Source organism: Rhinichthys klamathensis, unplaced genomic scaffold (assembly GCF_029890125.1).
Source record: "Rhinichthys klamathensis goyatoka isolate OS25496 unplaced genomic scaffold, OSU_Roscu_1.1 h1tg000485l_1, whole genome shotgun sequence".
NCBI classification, from domain to species: Eukaryota; Metazoa; Chordata; class Actinopteri; order Cypriniformes; family Leuciscidae; genus Rhinichthys; species Rhinichthys klamathensis.
The window spans coordinates 461047-481265 of NW_026606972.1; the positions used below are offsets into that span (position 1 = coordinate 461047).

General features: G+C 38.5%; 1 protein-coding gene across 10 annotated transcripts in view; it reads right to left on the reverse strand.

Annotated features, from left to right (window-relative positions):
- Positions 1-20219, reverse strand: part of anks1b (ankyrin repeat and sterile alpha motif domain containing 1B) — a 176866-nt gene that overhangs the window by 8310 nt on the left and 148337 nt on the right. For 3 of the 10 annotated variants that reach the window (XM_056237364.1, XM_056237371.1, XM_056237369.1), the window contains 8 exons: positions 7026-7133; positions 6320-6505; positions 5633-5656; positions 4471-4596; positions 3110-3181; positions 1995-2081; positions 1516-1653; positions 539-706 (listed from right to left, as the gene is read on the reverse strand). In XM_056237364.1, the coding sequence (XP_056093339.1) occupies positions 539-706; positions 1516-1653; positions 1995-2081; positions 3110-3181; positions 4471-4596; positions 5633-5656; positions 6320-6505; positions 7026-7133 (909 nt within the window). The remainder of the gene's footprint in view (positions 1-538; positions 707-1515; positions 1654-1994; positions 2082-3109; positions 3182-4470; positions 4597-5632; positions 5657-6319; positions 6506-7025; positions 7134-20219) is intronic. The other 7 variants (XM_056237370.1, XM_056237373.1, XM_056237367.1 and 4 more) reach the window with 5 other exon arrangements.

Genomic DNA, 20219 nt, shown 5'->3' on the forward strand with positions numbered 1-20219 from the left:
GGAAATATTATTCAAATAACAAAATTGACACAAAACCCGATCATTGCTCTTGGCTTACTCATTTGATAAGCCCTCTAAAACAAAACAGCAATACAAAGTTAGGCCTAAAAAACAGAAACCGTACAATCAATTTAAATCACATTTACTATAGATTCTACTGTGTTAAGATGCAAGCTATAACGTGCAACACAACAATTTAAAGTATTTATCTGTCATGTTCTAGCTAAAATTTGAATATGAAGAATATATCATAGCAATATAATAAAGAATATGGCCACATGTCCACCAAAGCGTTTTTTATTTTCCAGTTGAGATGCTTTGCTTGAAAACAATTGGAAAATACGCCAGCCACGTAAAAGACACGCTTTGGTGGATATGATAAACAAATAAATGTTTTGGTATCATTTAAATATACACTACCGATTTAAAAGTATGGGTTACAGATATGGGTTCAAGGTGTGCAGGTGTACATATGTACAGATGGATGAGGTGAGACGGGCTGCTGTGTTAGGCAAAGTCAAAGGGCAAAGTCACTCACACTCTTGCGTATGTTGACGCGAGGTTTAGGGACAGGTTTGGAGGGTTTGCTGTCGAAGCTCTCGGGCAGAGTGGATGACCCGTGGCCGCTCTTTCTGGCCTGCAGGGCCAACTGATACGCCACCTCAAACGCCTGGCCCAACGTCAGGATAATCTCATAGGCCAGATTCTGTTAAAAAAACAGACATGCAGAGGCGATGAGACGCTTTTTCAAAAATCAACTTGCAAATCACACTTGTGGTGATCTACGCCGTTACAAATCAGCAGAGAAAATGTCGAAAAACCCTTCAAGATTTGAGTTCAATTCAGTGCTACTACATTTGGCAGCATTTTACCACTTTTCTTCCATAATTTCAGAGCTTAGTGATTTTTAAATGATTAAAAACATGCTTTAAGCATGTTATAAATGATTCATGTGTTGTGACTAGCTGATGCACAGACAGCTCTGTGGTGTTACTGTGACAGGCGGTAACACAGAAGACATCAGCTTACTAAACAGACATTTTCCTTAAAAAAAAAACACTAAAGCCTTTTAAGCTAACAAAAAGTATAGTTTGTATTTAAAATGACTATACAAATGTGACATTTAAGTTTTGATGAAGACTTGTCAGACCTACCAAGTGTTTTCACAGGAAATTAGAAAATAGTTCAGAACTTGACACTAGATGTTGATTCTTAAAAAAGGTCAAATATAAAATGAATATACATTTAAATAATCAACAATGAACAATAGGCTACTTTCTGTTTTTCCTATTATTTTGGTCTTTTTTACATTCATTTGATGATTCAGACAAATTATCTTTAAGTCAATAATCAAATACATCTTCACCAATATATTATTAATAATTTCATTTGTATTTATGAAATGTGGAATTCGTCAAACATGGTTTGCAACACTTGCGTAAGTGAGCTTTAATGGATGTTTCAGTTTTATTGATGCTTTATCAGACATGGGTTTATCTATTATCTGCTACTAACCACATCGAAAGCTGTAAACACGTGGCAGTAATGATGGCTGGATTTCAGGTCCTTGGTGATGTACGCAAATGTGGACAGATCTTCAGGGTCCTGCGCGGCACACGAGATATTCCTGATCTCATGCTCGGCTATGATGTTCTAAACATCGGAGAAAGGGAGAGAAATAAGAGGAAAAGAATCAGATTTAAATGCATCTTTGTTTAACAATAACATTTTTCTATTCTACATTTCTACTAAAAACAGCTAATAAATTGCCTTAGAATGGCACTTTTTGTGAGATCTATTCAACGCTTTGTCAGAATAATGTAATGATCTTTATCTTTATTTATTTAATGACATGCAATTTATTGTGATTGATTATTCAATTAAATTTTTTATTGACTGACAGCCCTAATTTCTGTCTTATAAAGGAAGATGAAAGTTCCGATTATAATCCATGTATAAATTGAGACATCATACAGGTAACAGCAGATGATTACCTTGTTAGTGGCATCGATAAACTTGACTCCCTTATAGGAGACAGACAGTACTATGGTGGGGATCTTCTTCATCTGTTCTGTAGACTTCTTACGGAGAGAAAGAGAGGAGGAGAGATCAGCAGACAGTCTCCAACATTAACATTCATGAGGCCCCATCACACACTGACTGAGATCTGCTTTATACAAACTCAAACGCACACTAAATTATTTACAAATAATGCCCTTCAATACTCTGCAATAACCCAGATAGAGAGCCATCTCATGAGACGTAAAAAAGGGACAAAATAACATTGTGCACTGTTAAAAATGTGGCCTGATTTGGTTTGAACGATGATGATATATACCACATATAGTGCTGCTGGGAATAAAAAAGGTTTAAAAAAGCTGGTTTCCCACTCTGGTCAGCCAGTGGAAACCAAGGTGTCAAGTCCCCAAAACCTCTAGAAAACCAGCAAACCTGACCAGGTTGGGAGACCACCTCTTGCTGCAGGGGCCTAAATCACATGCAGCCGAGGATGAAGATGAACTTCAGAGAATCAGAATTCTTTTTGAATATATTCCTACGCCATCATATCAGCCGTCAGAGTGGAAAATATATTCATCTGGACCTCATTTCCCCTCTCGCTCTCACTGTCAGTGATTTCCTGTCAAAATAGTCTGCTTAAAACAAAGAGCGAGAGATAGAGGACCTAAATTTACACCCTCTGAATGTATTAATGTGTTTGTGAAGAAGCAAGGGGCGGCAGGTCTCAAACTTTCTCTGCCTCATCGAAATGTGCAGCGGGGAGCAGAAAGGAGCGGGATGGAGAACAGATGGTGTTTTACATGCATTCAAAAACAGAGCAGGCAGACTGTCCTGCCGTGTTGAATAATCGAATGGGAACGGGGGCCCGGGGGCCATTGAAGTAAGAACAGGTATTTTGAGGGAAATATTTATTCACTGTGGGAAGTTACGAGAAATTTGATAATTGTCGAATATTTCCCTAAATATCGTCTTGCGTGAGTGTAAATCCCAAGTATGCTGTGTGCTCTCGTAGTCCTGTTTTCTCAATGACTGTGTCATAGTGACCCGAGGGCAGCGGGAGGATGACTAGACATGGTGACACAACTCTTACCCTCATTTTTGCGCAGGCATCATGCGTGGACTCTGTACCGCGCAACTCCTTCACCAACATAGACCCCAGATACTGCAGAACAAACACAACCAGAAACTGAGAAACTTCGAAAAAGTTGATAAAAAGTATAAAAAATAATAATTAACCATATACAGTATATGTGTGTACGTACTACGTATGTATATAAATGTATGTATATAAGACCACCTCAGTATTCAGATTATCCTTTTCTTTTCCAGCAGTAGCGTGCACAGATTGTGTCACTGTGAGCACAACTTGTCAAATAAATCAATAACTGAATGGAAATGTAGCCGTGTACAACGAAGTGTGTAGGAACGGAAGAGATCGGTCGGAAAGAGCTTAGTTGTGCTGTGATCTGCTGAAGTGTTACGCTGCACTGCTGGGTATCAGACAAGGACAACCTTGAGAGCCAGCAGACTGTGCTTCACATGAAGGCAATCTGGAATCTACCATGCTGAGGTGTGACAGTATTTTCTAAAGCATTCCGTTAATGTAAAACCCAATCATCTTAAGACTAGATGAGACCGAAATGTTGACCGGCAATACTCTCAGAATCTGCACTACTCATTTTCAATCGCAAAATCTTATTTCCAAATCCAGTCTAGACAAAAATATTATATGATGAGATTGGCTACCTTATGATCACCTAGCTAAGACTATTTATGAAAGAAGAAATACCGGGACACTAAAAATAGAGCCAAAAAAAGGGACGTCTGGTCACCCTATCAATAATAAAAGTAAGTATAATAATTGTCAGGTGAGCATCTCATTACTGACCTAATTTTTGGAACCATGAGAGTCAGAATCACCAGTTTAAGTCTAATATCAGTTTAGACATTTTTTTAAAGCATATTTTACTACTAGTCAGATCAGCATTGATTGAGAGTTTCCTGATTCCTTCACAGTTCAACATTGGGAACAAAACTCTTGACCATTGGCCTCTGTGGTTCAGGCACACATACATGCGTGGATTCTGTTCATAAACTCCATCAGTGTTTTTGGCAATGGAGAATAAGCCAATCAAATTTATATGGCTGTTGCTAGGAAACAGAGTGGGTTTATGTTAGCTAATACTAGAGATGCTCGGGCCCAAAGAGAGCTGAAAAAACCTGTATTGATTGAAGGTTAAAACACCATTATTCACCACTGAATAACTAATAGACTCGCAGATAGCTTTCACGTTCGCTTTTCTCTTTCGTTATCTGATGGAGGACAGGAGCCCGCCAAGGCCGCATCCACTTCTAAATTCCTCGTACACTCACATTTCAAGTGTTTTTTTGGTTCCTGTAGAAACATCTGAGAAAGATTCATCATTTATCACTTTTAAAACCCACACTTACATATGCTTCATAGTCACATGACTGGAATATAAGCTTCTCAGGATGGTGCTGCCAGTACTGCACCGGCGTAGATGATGTCGCCTCGTTCGGAGGCCGTAACGTGATTGGCTCGCACCATTCCCCTTGCTAAAAAAAAAAAAAAAAAAAAAAAAAAAAAGAGGAAGTGGGAAAAAACATAAATGTTTGTAATTATATCAAGGTCCAGCATTCAGGTTACAAAAGCTGAAGCTATATATATATTGCAGGGTTCAGTAACTGAATAGTTGCTAAGCATTTCTTTTCTAAAGGCTGTTTGTTGCTCTTTCAATCCATTTCTTTTTTCCCTCTCTTCCTCTGTGTGTGTGTGTGTGTGTATATATATATATATTTATATATATATATATATATATATATAATATAGTACTGGTCAAAAGTTTGGAAACATTAAGATTATTATTGTTTTTGAAAGAAGTCTCTTATGCTCATCAAGCCTGCATTTATTTAATCAAAAATACAGAAAAAAAAAACAATTAATTTTAATATACTTTAAAATGTAATTTATTCCTGTGATGCAAAGCTGAATTTTCAGCATCATTACTCCAGTCTTCAGTGTCACACGATCCTTCAGAAATCATTCTAATATGCTGATTTAGTATCCATGTTGGAAACAGTTGTGCTGCTTAATATTTTTTAAATTAATACTTTTTTTCAGGATTCATTGATAAACAAAAAGTTTAAAAGAACAGCATTTATTCACAATATAAATCTTTTCTAAAAATATAAATCTTTACTATCACTTTTTTATCAATTTAACACATCCTTGCTGATTAAAAATATTAATATCTTTCAAAAAATAAATAAAATAAATAATGTTTTTTTTTTTTTTACTTTTTATTCATCAATACATGCAATACATCAACACAGGTTCTAATAACAACATTAAGCAGCACAACTGTTTCCACCATTGATAATAAATCAGCATATTAGAGTGATTTCTGAAGGATCATGTGACACTGAAGACTGGAGTAATGATGCTGAAAATTCAGCTTTGCATCACATAAATAAATTATATTAAAATAGAAAACCATTATTTAAAATTGTAATAATATTTCACAATATTAATGTTTTTTGTATTTTTGATCAAATGTTTCACACACAAGTACAAGTTTCATAGTTTTCTGACCTTTTTCTTAGTCTCTCCCTCCCTCTGTGATGATATATGGAACCACAGGGCAGGAAAAACGGATAAATTAACAACAACAATAATCAAAATAATAATAAAGAATTAAAATAAATATTTTCATAAACTTACTAATAACATGATTTGTTTCAGCGCTGAATAACTAACTAACTAACGAACTACTAAATAAATAAACAACTTTCTCCAGCAAATTTTCAATGTAGATTCTATCACTTAACCGAGTACATTTACGATAATCATAGATTTCTGGAGTGGAGGGTTCAGAATGTAACTGGAATCTGGATAGTTGCGAGGATTTGGTCTAAAGCCTTTTTGTCGCTCTTTCAATCTTTCTCTCTCTTTCTCTCTGTGATGATATATGGAGCCACAGGGCAGGAAAAACAGATAAAGGCTAAGAGGAAGAGGACGTAAGGGTAACCCTTTGTCATTACGTTCGGTTCAGTAACTCATTCTATTCACAATCACGACAAAACACACAGGCACACACACATCACTGATAAGCTCACAATGAGAGATCTTCGCCACAACACATTCACAATAGCAAACACTTTTACACACCATGGCACTGATTTATTGAGATTCTATCAGGACACAAAGGTGCACAAAGCACAATTCACACCAACACACGCAGAGGGGAGTAGTGCACTTGACGCAAGTGCACTAACTCACCATACTGACTTGTGCCATCTGTCTCTCTAGTTTGGAGCGCGGGACGTCCTCGAAGTAGTTGTCGTTGCGTCTGCGTCGGGCGTCTGCCTGCATGATGAGATGCTGGACGTCCAGAGAGCCGGCGTTGGTGTAGGCCTGATTCAGAGACGGAGACAGCTGAGGGGGAGTGTGGTTCCCGGTGGGCTCCTGCGGGAGGGCGACAGAGAAATGTTTTTTTGGTGGTTAGCAGGGTGGTTAGTGGAGAAACTGCCAGGAGACAGAGAGCTTATAGGGACTTTCTCATTCGAGGTCTGATTTTGTGCCTGTTTTTGGTTGATGTTTGTGTTTGAATTATTTTTTTAGTCATATGACCCACTGTTTCTACGTCAGACAGCACTGAAAAAGAGGCTGAGGAGGCCTAGCTGCGTTTGAGCAGCAGCTGTCTGATCCAGCCTGGAAGATCAAGTTAAATCCCTGCAGCGGATCAGGCCATAAGAATGCCATCGCTCTCAGGATAAAAGCAAATCACGCAGAAAGTGACTTTTTCTGTTTTCTTAAAAACATTTCTCTCTATAAACATTTCGAGGAACAGGATAAAAAAACAAAACAATGCATACACACAAACATAAAATACAACATATACTATGGGTGACATTTAGGATGAACATTCAATTTATCATTCTATCGTTGACTGAAAACATGAGGGGAGTTTCTGATTCATACTCGCCCTTAGAGAGATGGCCCGTGGTGGCTTCTGTGGAGGGTCTTCGTGCAGTCGATCTCCAAGTGATGCGAGTATTCTTTTCCTGTGGCCGATCAAATTAATCTTAAGAACCTGAAAAAGAGAGAGAGAAAGAGAGAAAAGTGAGTGCTGTGCATTTAGTCCTCTGTACTTTGACACATTCACATAATGCTATTCTTATTATCACCACAATCAAGTTTCAAGCCAACATGAAATCAAAATTGACCTGCTTGTTAATAAAACTTCCTGGTTTATTTCATAAAATAAAATAAATATAATAAAAAGTAATTTTCTCAATAATAATAATAATAATAATAATACATAAGTTAAAGGCAGGGTAGGTAAAAATCCCCAAAAATACTTTTTTCCAAATTTGTTTAAACTGTCTTTATATATCAATGCATAATTAAAATGTAAGTAATCTGGAAAAGAAATTATAAAAATCGAGTGTCTGTAGTCCTCTCAGGACTGCAATAAACACAGCTCATTATTCCATTCGGGACGAAAGAAAATATTGGCTGGGGCGACTGTCACTCTCCCCTCCCTCGCTACCATGGACACCACCTCTGCTGATACAGGAGCAGCCCAAATGCGCGCACCCGTTTGAAGAGGCACGGAAGCTAGTAATCACAATTATGGCAGAGAAAGAACAGTCAAAATTCTCAGTACCTGCATATACAGGCAGCGAAGTCAAACAAGTTAAAAAAAGGAAGACAGTATTTGAAGGCTATGAACAAAAAGTCTTTGGATAAATCAAGAAATCGTAAGAGAGTCAATATCGGCGTGGCTTTCCAGCGGTGGCGACAACTGAGGGATCTCAAGGGGCTGAAAAGTGACTCCATGATGGCATTATTTCTGCTGGACAGGTAATCTCGCTGTTTTCATTTTGATGGCATTTATTTTTTCATGAAGCATATCACTAGCACACGTAGCTACCTAATACAGCTACCTAACGTTACGTAGCATAACTAACGTTACACTGGCTTAGCTATGACAGTGTAACTTTGGTGTCGACTGTTATAACGTTACTGTTAGTGAGCCAGGGTTGAGACGATAAATAATCAATAGGCCTATCTGCAGTTGAAAGCTGTTTTGTTTAATTTCGCCAAATCTAACTTTAGGGTAAAAAGTTTAGGGGATCTATTTTTATACCTAGCTTTACCCTCTGCCAAAACTTTGTTCCTATGTTCACCGTGAACTCTACCTGCTCCGTTTTTTGACGTTTGGTTTGTTGTTATATGCTCTACATATGTTTACCTATGTTTTTATGTTGTATCTGTATGTGTTATACAATATATGTTGTGTGTGTGTGTTATATTATCTGGTGTCTGCAATGCAGTTGTGAGAAGGTGTTTGAGTGTATGTTACTCAGTTTATCTGTAAACAATACATCAGAGCCAACAGTGCTTTCATCGTGGAAGCTCTTACATGCAAAACACCTGTATATGTTATGAATCTTACAAATTCACCTTCATGCAGTGTAACTGATAGTAACGGCAAACGTGTATCTATGAAGCTATTTATAGCTTTGCCTTATATTGAGTTTGATTCGGTTACGAGCTAGTAAAATATTTTAAACTTTACCAGTATCGATATGCGAGTTTGAAAGTGTGTACTAACAGCCATGTTAATTGTTTATATTCATACTGATAAAGTTAGTTATTTTATTACTTGTGATTCTGACATGATGTCACTACAGGCACTGCACTCCTCTCTGCTCGGCGCTGGTAAACGCGTCCGACTCTTCCAGCTGAGCGAACGGCCGGGATCGCGCGTTCATGTGTTTTGGGGGCGTGGCTTTGGAAGGAGCCGAGAAGGGAGGGCGTGGGAGTTATTGGAATAATGAGCTGTGTTTATTGCAGTCCTGAGAGGACTACAGACACTCGATTTTTATCATTTCTTTTCCAGATTACTTACATTTTAATTATGCATTGATGTATAAAGACAGTTTAAACAAATTTGGAAAAAAAGTATTTTTGGGGATTTCTACCTACCCTGCCTTTAAATAAAATAAGTCAATAAATAAATAATGAATAAACAATGTTTTCATAAACTTAAACTTACATAAAAATGTAACTTGCACCAGTATATTTCCTTTCCCACTGATGTCATCGAGACCACACAGTTAACGTTAACTCATGTTCGGTGTGCAATAAATTGGGAACAGTAATTCTTGCTGACTTGCTGACTACCCATGTGCTAAATCCTCTAAAAAAGCCCTATGCCATATTTCAATATAGTAATTACATTTTGTTCAGTACAAACAGTGCCTTCTAATTTCTTCAGTGAATTGGGTGTAAAATTACATAGACAGCATGTGCAAATAAATTAGGTGGGCTCTTTATGTTCACTTCCTGTCCACAAGAGCTTTTGTATTATTGTCTGGGGTGCATCAGGGGTGTAATAATAATAGTAAAAGATGGTCACTTAAGAACCCTGGTCAATCTGATGAAACCTAAAGAACACACACACAGAAACACACACACACAAAACTCTTTCTTTTGCAAACTGTCCTATTTCTTTCACTCTCACCACAAACACACACTCGCGCGCGCGCGCACACACACACAAGACAACCTCGATGAACAGGGAATTACTCCACCCAATTAATGAGCATACATAAAGACTGAGCCATTATTGTAAACCAGGTTGCACAGAAGCATCAAATGCATGTGAGGAACCCACTTTAGTCACAACACAGAACTTTCTCAGTGTCTTCTCATTGGCTGCCTTATTCCTATCCCTATAGCAACAATCTTCTCTTGCTTCATTTATAATGATCGCCACTATTTTACCCTAGAAAATTGAATCAATGGGAGGATATTTCCTTTCAGCACAATCATGGTTTTCAATTAAGACAGTGTCCGTGAATTGTCTGTCAGGTGACCTGCATGATGCTGATGAAGGAGCAGGGCTCCCACACATCTTCACTAATTAAAAAAAACACACTTATTTGCAAATTAATTTAGTGAATTCTGTGAATTGTGTGTTTTTGAATGATTCACTGAAAAAGAAATTCTCAAAATTCAGACACCTTTTGAGCAAGTTTTACTTTCCACATGAGCAATATTTCTAAATATTTCTGATTGAATATTTTAGAGCAGATCAGCTTAAAAAAAACATTCAATACAGAAATTTCCATTATTTATTTTTTTATTTACATAACACAATATTAAAATTCCCTAAAATTGACAGGTTTTTCACAATCGTGGAAACAGTGTCATTATGGACTGAGCAAACGTACGTAATAGCTAACTATAAATCCATAAAAAGAGTGGAACCCCTAAAAGGTTCTATATAGGAAGCACATGACAGAACCATTTAGGGTCCCCCAAAAAGAACCTTTTCTTCTAAGAGTGTACATGTTTAGTTCTCAACTGTGGACTCCCTCACTTCCCCAATCTAAAATAGAACCAAAAACAGAAAGTAGCCAGTCCAAGAAAGAGAAAAAAAACAAATGTTTGCAGGCTACATAATTGTTCATCCTGGACAAAATTCATCCATCTTCATGTGCAGAACTACTTACATTTTAACGCTCTGTGTTAATGATCCCCTGTGTTTCTCCTCAAAGCCTCTCATGTCTAAAATCGATTTGTGTAAGGAGGTTTCGGACTGTGTGCACCAGAGGCTCATTAACCCGGTTTAAACCCTCTGAAGATGGCACAAACAAGCCAATCTGAAGCAGCCGGCAACCGGTCTCCCCCAGGCCCATGCTGGCCAGATTACAGGTGGTTAGGGCAACAGAGACTGGAACTGGACAGAAAACCCTTCAGGACTACAGCAGGATGTGTGCGCTCGCTGAACTTTTAGGAGTTTAAACCACACAAAATGTGATTTCAATGAGAAATAAAGCGCAAAAGAACACTGCTATGCCTGTCTGATATAGTCAGACTTGTGTTTTTGACTATTGACATAAAGTCTGGTCCACTTGCATGTTATTCTGACCATGAAATATTCCTGCTTAGTTTTTGGTAGTGCTGGGCAATATAGAGACATAAAAGTACATATATAATACATACCTTTTATTACTTACATAATTCAAAACCACTTAATACATGTTCTTATAGGTATTTAATCTGACATACCGTAAAACACAATATAATCGGTCCCATATAGGTTATGTTTTTATCGTATTCGCTGATATATTTAATTGTGCATGTTCATTTCCTCTATTTTTATATTTTTACCTTTGCCGTCATCTAACAATGACAAAGCTAGTCTTTAAAAAAATTATACTTTAAGTGTAATCTTTAGCAAATCTCAAAATGAATATGCATTTTTTCATGCTATATATAATAATGTTATTCCTAAAATTACTTCTAGTATTTAATTTTAGTATTTATAGCCTATATTTATTTATTTAAACAAAATGGCATAGAATTGACCATAACATGCAAATAATTCTTTATTTTTAAATGATTTATAATCAAAAGTTTGTACAGACCTTTGATTGTAGCATTTTGACTAGAAAAGTTCCTTGCAGGCAATAATTAGCAGCCCTTGTCAACTTTTGCAGTAAAGCCAGCCAATCAGATCAAAGCTTGCTATCTTAAGAATGCTCATGCCATTCTTGTAGCCAGTGTGCATCAGAGGCACAGACTACAGATACGCAGAACTTAATATAAGCTATTTATATTCCTGCACGCATGCCATTGCAGGAAACGGACAAACAAAAGGAGAGAAAACAGGAGGAAATGAACAAAGAGAGTATGCGGAGTGTGTAAGGTTCAGTGCTGCCTTACTGCATGACAGTAAAAAGCAGAGGAGATTGAATTTCATTTAAATGCAAATGTGTAGAGCAGGCTGCAGCGAAGATGCAATGTGGCATAGAGGAATACTGTACAGACCGGACGACAGCGCAAACGGCTGTATTACACGAGAGAGGTGCTCGGATGATATGCATAAGCCTCACATTACACATGCAGCAGGGGTGATAAAGAGAAGCAGCCATGTGTTTTAATCACCTCGACTGCTTGTGAACATCACCGCACCGCCGGGTACAGTATGCTGACTGCAGTCCTGTATCTTAAAGCGACTGAGAGCTGCATCCTAATTTACATACTAACTGCTGTACTATATATAAGATCAGGATTCATAGTACACTGAAAATAGTATGCTAAAGGTGCCTGGATGGCTTTTTTGGTAGATTTTCATGCATCCATGAATAATTTCTGAGAAAAGGAATTTGTGACGGTTCTCTTTGTGTATGAACCGAAGTAATAATGAGGTGCCTTAAGCACGAGCAAAACAAATTTGTTTAAACCTTTCTCTTATACAAATTGGTGCATTCGATTCAATTAAATTTACACACATTTGTTAACTTCACATTTCATGATTGAATTCAAAGCTAATCCTTTAGCTAGATGTTAACCCTGTACAAACGGTACACGACAAAGAGGTCTGTTAAAATAGTTTTTAGTAACTGATATAAAGCTAAAAAGAAGATTAAATAAATGTAACTTCAAACAACTAAAATAAATAAGTAAGAATATGAAGTACTACATTTACAACACATTTACATGTTGCTCTCACCTATGAATAAATAACTCTTAATAAAAACTGTCGCTGCATCCGAAATCGAACACTTCCCTACTATATAGTATGCTAGTAGTATGACTGAATACATATTTGTAAAACAGTAGGCGAAAAGTACCTGGGTGACCTACTACTGTCCTTCAGCAAAGATGTGCATTAGATGGACACTTTACAATCCCATAAGGCCAGGGGAGAGGATTTATGAATGGCAGTGAAGCAACGCAGCTGACGGTGGTAGGTCACATGACAGTTAAAACATGGCGGATGTAGTATGTCGGAATTTCATTCATACTATGCATATTCATACTCTATAGAACATACTTTTTTTAAACGCTCGCAAAGTTGAAATTGTAAAAGTACAAATTGAAATAGTAGACAGCAGGCTATGCGATTTCAGACACACCATGTGATTGTGCAGTGAAGGAGACACTAAAGCAAAAAGAATGGACCCTGTTAGTGTGTAAACTCTGACTGAGAAACACGCAATTGCTTTTCAGGACAATACAGTGCATCTGCCGTTATCTTTCAAACCCCAAATTTTAATTTGCGACAAATGAATGCAGCCAAATTAGTGTTTATCTGCCAGCCAGTTAGGCCTATTTGACACCTCATCAGGCAGATCCTCATTGTGCATTCATTGGACAAAGAAAATCAGGGAGTGTGTGAAAGATTTGGCCGCTCTGTGAAAAGAGAAAAGCACGCACCAGAGAGGCCATTGACATTTGTACACAATAACTGGAGTACTGCTAAAACATTCATCTGTTTCATGCGTAATGGAGTCTTGTGAGGTCTCTTCCGTTCTGTGGGTGTAATTGCTGCAGTGTTGGATGTAAAATGACAGTTAATCCCATTAGATTAGAGAAAGTGAGCAGGAAGCAGGTTTGAAGAGGGATTAACCTCTGCCGTCCAGCGCCAGGAGAGTAATCTCCACACCAGACGCACACAAACTTGTGAGTCTGAAATATGACATGGACATCCTTTAAGGGGCTCACACACACACACACACACACACACACGCACACTTCTATACCAGTTAAATATGCAGAGACAACCATACAGTACGCAACCATCTTGATTGATCCAATTCCTGCCTTACAATCATCTTGTTGAACATCCAAAATCACTCGGAAATACGTCATATGGGTATGAGCAGCAAATACCGTTTGAAGACTGCAAAGTGAAAGGTTAAAACTCCATACGTAAAATGTCTCTATAAAGATCAAGCTCTTTTTTAAAGGTCAGATCAGGCCAAAGCAATACTCCACAGCCACATAACTCTCAATGATCTCATGCTAGAGGCACCAGCAGACATAAGTAATAGAGCTCAGAATGAGTTGTGGTATGGATGAGCAGTTCCTCCTAATTGAGGGAGCTGAGGCGCAGAGGTCTGATGGGGAGGATGTGAATACAGTACTGTTTGTGCTTACAGCAGCATTCGTGCATTGGATTTTAATGAACTGGGAAACACAAAGTCCTACTTATTCGCCTGCTCACTCAGGTTTCCACCTCAAACCAGTTCAGTGCAAATCCAACCCTGCAGCCAATTTCATTGGTAAGCATTTAGTTTTAGCATTTATTTAGTATATGTTTTAGCATTGTGTAGGCAATCGGCACTGTGATTGACATGACCAATGACATCTTTATGGGGATTGGGGCGGAGTTTGCTCTGAAACAGTTTGGGGGGGAATATAACTTACCGTGTTTACTTTTAAAACATGACTGCTACATTCGATTTCATTCTGTTCCTTTCTTCCTTAAGAACGACTTGATAATCGTTCAAACAACCCACTGACTAGTCAATTATCAAAATAAGTTGTTTTTCACATTGCTACCACCACCATTTCTTCTATTGTTTTTCTCTCTCTGATGGGAAACATGCGAAGTACATTGATTGGCTAATGAGCTGTAAAGCTCACATGATTGGTTGAATGACCTTTAAGCCCTCGAGAACCAGCCGTGAGCACTTTGGTTTCTTTTGCTTGACGTCACCCTTCCATCTCAATCTCTCTCAGTACCTCAATATTTTTTTCTTATGGCATAAAATCTTTCCCTTGAAATGCAAAATACCATGTGGCGTGTCTGCCTTGCTACAGCGGACTGAATGTAGAGAGCCAATCACAGCAGACATAACAGGTTTTTATTGCCAGCATTACTAGCCAACACAACCCACACAGTGAACGTAATGAGGTCTAGTGTACGTGTGTGTACATTGTGTCCACAAATCTTCCTGATCTCCTGCGTTCTGGGGCTACTTCAGTGGTCTACACGGATTTGCTTGGAACAGCACTAATTTGTTGGTTTTTCATCACTAGTATTGGCGGGTTTGCAGGCCACTGAAGGACGTCGGTCCAGTGGATGTCACTGATGCGCCTTGGTGTCCAGTCACAACTAGCCTCCTCGGGAGCCAAATCCAGTACTAACCATTGCAGGTATGACTCAAACAAGCCCGAGGCCACCATCGTCACGGCAACTCGCCGTTATCCGTCTCAGATCCATTTATAACCAGCGCCTCCCAACCAGGGGACAACTGGAAAGGAACCAGAGCCTGCCAGTTACCTAGCAACTATGGAGCGAGTGCTGGTGCTATGCGTAAAAATCCAGCAGGCCTCTGAGGCAACGTAAAGGATATACAGCAGTGCGCCAGACCAATGCTGTGAGGTTTGACTGTGAGTGAGGACATGATGAGCCAATGAGGGGACGTGTCACATTTCTGCCTTTACCAATGATAATAAGGCAATGCAGCGGTGTGAATCCTGCTCTATGCAGGGATCAGAAGGAATCAAGAGAAGTCAGCTTCCAACACAAGACGGAGAAAAAAAAAAAAAAAAACGTCATGACAGTTTCTCTCGTTTCTCTCTCACTATACACGCATTCTCACTCTTTCTCTCACACACTCCTACTCATTCTTGCACACGAACCCACAGACATGCCAGACCAAGAATAAAACTGTGGAACATGCAGAAAAATCTAGCAGTACAGAACATCAGTGAGAACAATGTGATTTTACTCAATAGCAAAGACGTGCAAAATTGCATGTTGTCAAAAATGACTAGTTGGTGGGTGGCTTGAACAACTAGTCGACTAATAGGCCTTTAGGAAACAAATAGGCTGACCCGGTCAGATACATTTCTTACATAAGACACATTCTAAGCAAATTGTTTTAGTGACGATTCTTTAAAGGAAATTAATTTAAAAAGCTTTTTCTGGAAGACTTCTACCTTAGCATGACACTCAAAAGACATTTAGAAAGCTCAAAAGAATAGCAAAACTATCTTTAGTAAAAAAATATAAATGTCTTTATGGTCTCTTTTGATCAATTGAATCCATCCTTGCTGAATAAAAGTATTAATAAAAAATAAAAAAACTGACCCCAAACTTTTGAACGCTACTGTAAATACATTTAATATATTTTTTGGACAACCATCTGACCCATCTGTACTAAATAGGCCACTAGACCATTTTCACATAAATGAATAAGAAATGTAATGCCCTAATCCAATATAAATCAAATCAGTAAAGCAATCACGCAACACATAGTACATTAAATCCGTTTCAAATTAATCTCATAAAGTGATCATCTGAAACAGGCTTGCTTGTGGTGTTAAGAATGTAGTTTTAGTCTGCGCTAGCCGCTGTCAACAGCGACATAAGGACCAACAGCAGGCAGATCAACAGCATTAGACCGACAGCCCTGTCACATCCTGCACAGCACCAGGCCGATGATTGGATCCAAGCTTCAAAACACCACAGGATAAACCAGCAGAGGGCCTGGAAGTGTCCTTGCATGACGCCTGCACCCTACACGGAACCATAGATTTTGCTTTTATACAAGCGGGAACTCTTAACTGCACAAATTCTTATTCTTGAGTGGCTCAAAATGCTCAAAAAAAGTCCGACTTGACTACTGTATCCTGTTAATGTGGTGTAAAATCACTAGCTAAGAAGGCAGGAGGAGATTTACGCTCAACTGACTGATGTCAGGTCTGATATGACTGGTCTGATATGATCTGTGCAGACGCTGCAGTCAAGTGCTGCATGTGTAAAACATTCCTTCAAAGCCAATATGAAGCGGCATTCGAAACCCATTTCATTTCCACAACACGGGACGTTTCTGAGCGAGACGGGATTTCAAGTTGACATCCGCTTTCAACCAAAACCTCCAGGACAGATTGGACTGTCCAGAGAAGAAGATGATTCTGGGAAGTAGCTTGGTGTTTGGTCTATTTATTTTAAGAAGGACTGTGTGTTCTTCCTTCTAAACCGCAGATTTGATCCTTCAAAATCTGTGGAATGCTTTAAGACAGTGAAATAACTTGCTCTGTGGCTGGACAAGACTGAAGCCATGCTGAATAATTCATCAAAAGATAAATGCTATATAGGCTGCTGTGAGTACACACACACACACACACGAATATAAGCTCTGTACTTCACACTGGAAGCGAAACTACTAATCGGTATGTGCAAAAAGTAATAAAATTATCTTTTTTCCTCCTTTATTTTGGCTTTGACGTCACAGCACAGGGATGTTCTTGAGGGGCCAAAGAAATCAGCTCAAATCGTGATGTCATAATGTTATTTATATGCAGCTCAGGTGATTGGCTCAAAAATGAGCAAAGATGGCAGACTTCAAATCGCATACGCCTGTCAAGCAACTGGTATTACAGATCTGATTGTGAGTAACTTGGTTTATATTTAATCATCAGTTCTAGCTAGTGTAAAATGACCCAGTTAAAGAAAGTCTAGAGTTTACCTGAATCCATAAGTGTCAATTTTCAGTCCACACTGCATTGCTATACCTTCAGACTCGTTAAAGCTAACGTTAATCAGTATAAGGTGTGTGTGAAACTAGAGCATCCGCGAACAACTTCCTCCATTCCTCTGACGGAAAAACCATCTGGAACTGTAGTGAACTACATAAAAGCCCCACCCAGGTAAAAAAAAAAAAACTATCCCACAAAATTCCAAAAATCTAGCCTCCGGCAGAGAAGCTCTGTGGGAACATTTTGGGGTACCCTCAGAGACTTCCAAGCTTCTTGACAGCTTTATTTCTGTTATGAGAAAGCTTACACCTCAAGCCCCATCCACATGTGGATAGCGTAGCTGTGAGATTACGTTTAATTCACCAGGGCTGATCCACAGCACAGCAGGTCCCACTTTTATTACGCAACACCGCCTCACTGCTGCTCTGTTCTGATCCTTCGTGACTCTTTTACTGCTGACTGCAGAACTGAGCTAATGCAACCTAAAGGAGACGTCTGCCTGCTCTTTCATCTCATAGTCATCCTCACCGCTGTACCATCTACAGATTACGTGGGCCATGAGGTTAACACTTCGGCTTTAGAAAGTCCAGGAGGCAAGTGAATACACGCACACAACAAAGGAGGAATGTACATGGGCAGCTGAGGCATTCTGTGTGATTTATGGCAAAATGATATGAATGTATACATTTTAAGTACCGTAAGGTAACCATTTCTGTTCTTCATCATTTTTTTAAGCATTCACAATATTATGTATACAGAACTATATAAATTCATAAAATAAAATATTTCAAATAAACAACAAATATAACATATATATTTTAGAAAATAAATAAACACAATTAAATATATTTATACAATCATTAAAAACAATAATTAAAAACATTGGTATGAATATATATATATATATATATATATATATATATATTAAAAAATTAAGATTTACAGTATGAAAAATTAATGTTCATTGGTATTTTTGCTAAAGATTATTTAATAGTCTTGTTGAATTAGTAGTCTTTCATAAAGATTAACTTTAAGTGGATGTTATCTAGATGACAGCAAAAGTCATCTTAATGTAAAAATAGGGGAAACGAGTAGCATTTACAATTAAATATCCAGTATCAGTTGAATTTCGTATCAGTATCAGTTCTAATATTAAGAATCTCTATTTTTTAATTTAAAAAAAATGATTGACTATTTTAGAAGTTTCTTTGGTGTGACAATTACAAAGACAAAGATTTCATGTAGCTCAATTAATATGAGCTCATTAAGCTGCATGCATGATAATTATAAAGCAATTCTCCTGGGAAATTGACATGTCCTGCGGTATGACATGCAATACTCTGTCTAAAACTATTTTAAATGTCAACTATCCACATACACAGACTCAAACTAAGGCATTCACCACTGCATGTGAACGCACGCACATCATATACTGTAAACTTAACAGCGTACAATCGAGTGTGATGCTTAAAATCACCAAAGTAATAAAGAAACTACAACAGTATGGTGCAAAGTAGCTGGGGATGACAGATTACTCAATGACATAAGAAAGAAACAGCGAATGTTTAGCAATAAAAGCAGGTGAAAATGCAGGAAACACTGGCTGGTGCTGCAGCGAGTGGAGAACAAAAGCTTTAACAGTGCATTAATCTAAAAATCAACAACTAGAGGCAGCGAAATCCTTTATAATCCTCCTTCTGCTTCACTCTTCCTCTAGTGCCAGTGACTTACCCAGAGTTTCGCCGCTCATTCGTGCAGTCAAGTCCTCCGTTCCCAAACAACCAAAGAGCCCTTGCGAGTGTCCTGACCTGCGTTGACAAGCTGCCTCAACTCTCTGGCTCTCTTACAAAGCCCTGTGATGCATCACCTCAAAGCTCATATGAACATGCATATTTGTGTGGCAACTGATCTTTTCACAGTCTCTCTTCTCCAGTCTCCTCACGCTATCAAACCGCAGAGGTTTGTACTCCAGCAACAATGATCTCTGCCTGAACACGTCACCCCTTTCTCCTCCTCCTTCTGCCTTCTCTTGCTCCTCATTCACGCTCTCTGCCTGTTACTATGGATACCCTGCTCCCATCCAGCGAGAAGCTGTTTGTTCGCGTGCCGTAGCGTGAGTGTAGCGCAGGTGACCGTTTCCTCGGCTTGTGAAGCAGTGTGAGACGGGAGACTGAACGTCCTTAACTCACTCTCTCCGCCTCACTCTCCCATATCTGTTTCCCCTCCCTCCCTCTCTCTCTCTCTCCCCCTCTCTCTCTCCGAAGCTTCATTGTTTAACGCGAGTTCCAGCGCTCGGCTACTGCACACTGCAGTAAGATTGCGATACATTCATCCTGGTCTCATTTGTTCTAATCATCTTAAGTCTGGTTGACAACATTTCAGAGTTGGCTTGTTGGGAAACATGACTGTCATGTTTACACTGATACACAAACACCAACAGGATTAACACACTGATCCAATGAAACCCAACAAGCGTAGAAGTTGCTGTTTGTTGAGGCAGTCTGAAAAATGGCCTTAATCCAAATGCCTTGTGGTCTGTCCTACTCCTTAAAGCTGGACCACAAACACCGACATGGCAATTATGGCTCTCAACATTTGAAATGCGTGAGGGATATAAGTACACACAGGTTATACTGTATAAAGACACCTGACGGAAATAGATTTCTGCAGCGGCGCTCTTTACTTGCCTCACAAGCACAAAAAAACATTTGTCAAACTGCATCAAAATGCGTAAAGCATTAGAAATTAGCATGCACTAATACGTTTTCATTATTGGTTGATAATTTGTGCAGCTTTCACTGTATAATATATAATCTGTACCATATTAGTTATCGGTCCAGATGAGTTTTCTTTGTTTTTGTTAATTATGATAAATTATTGCTTT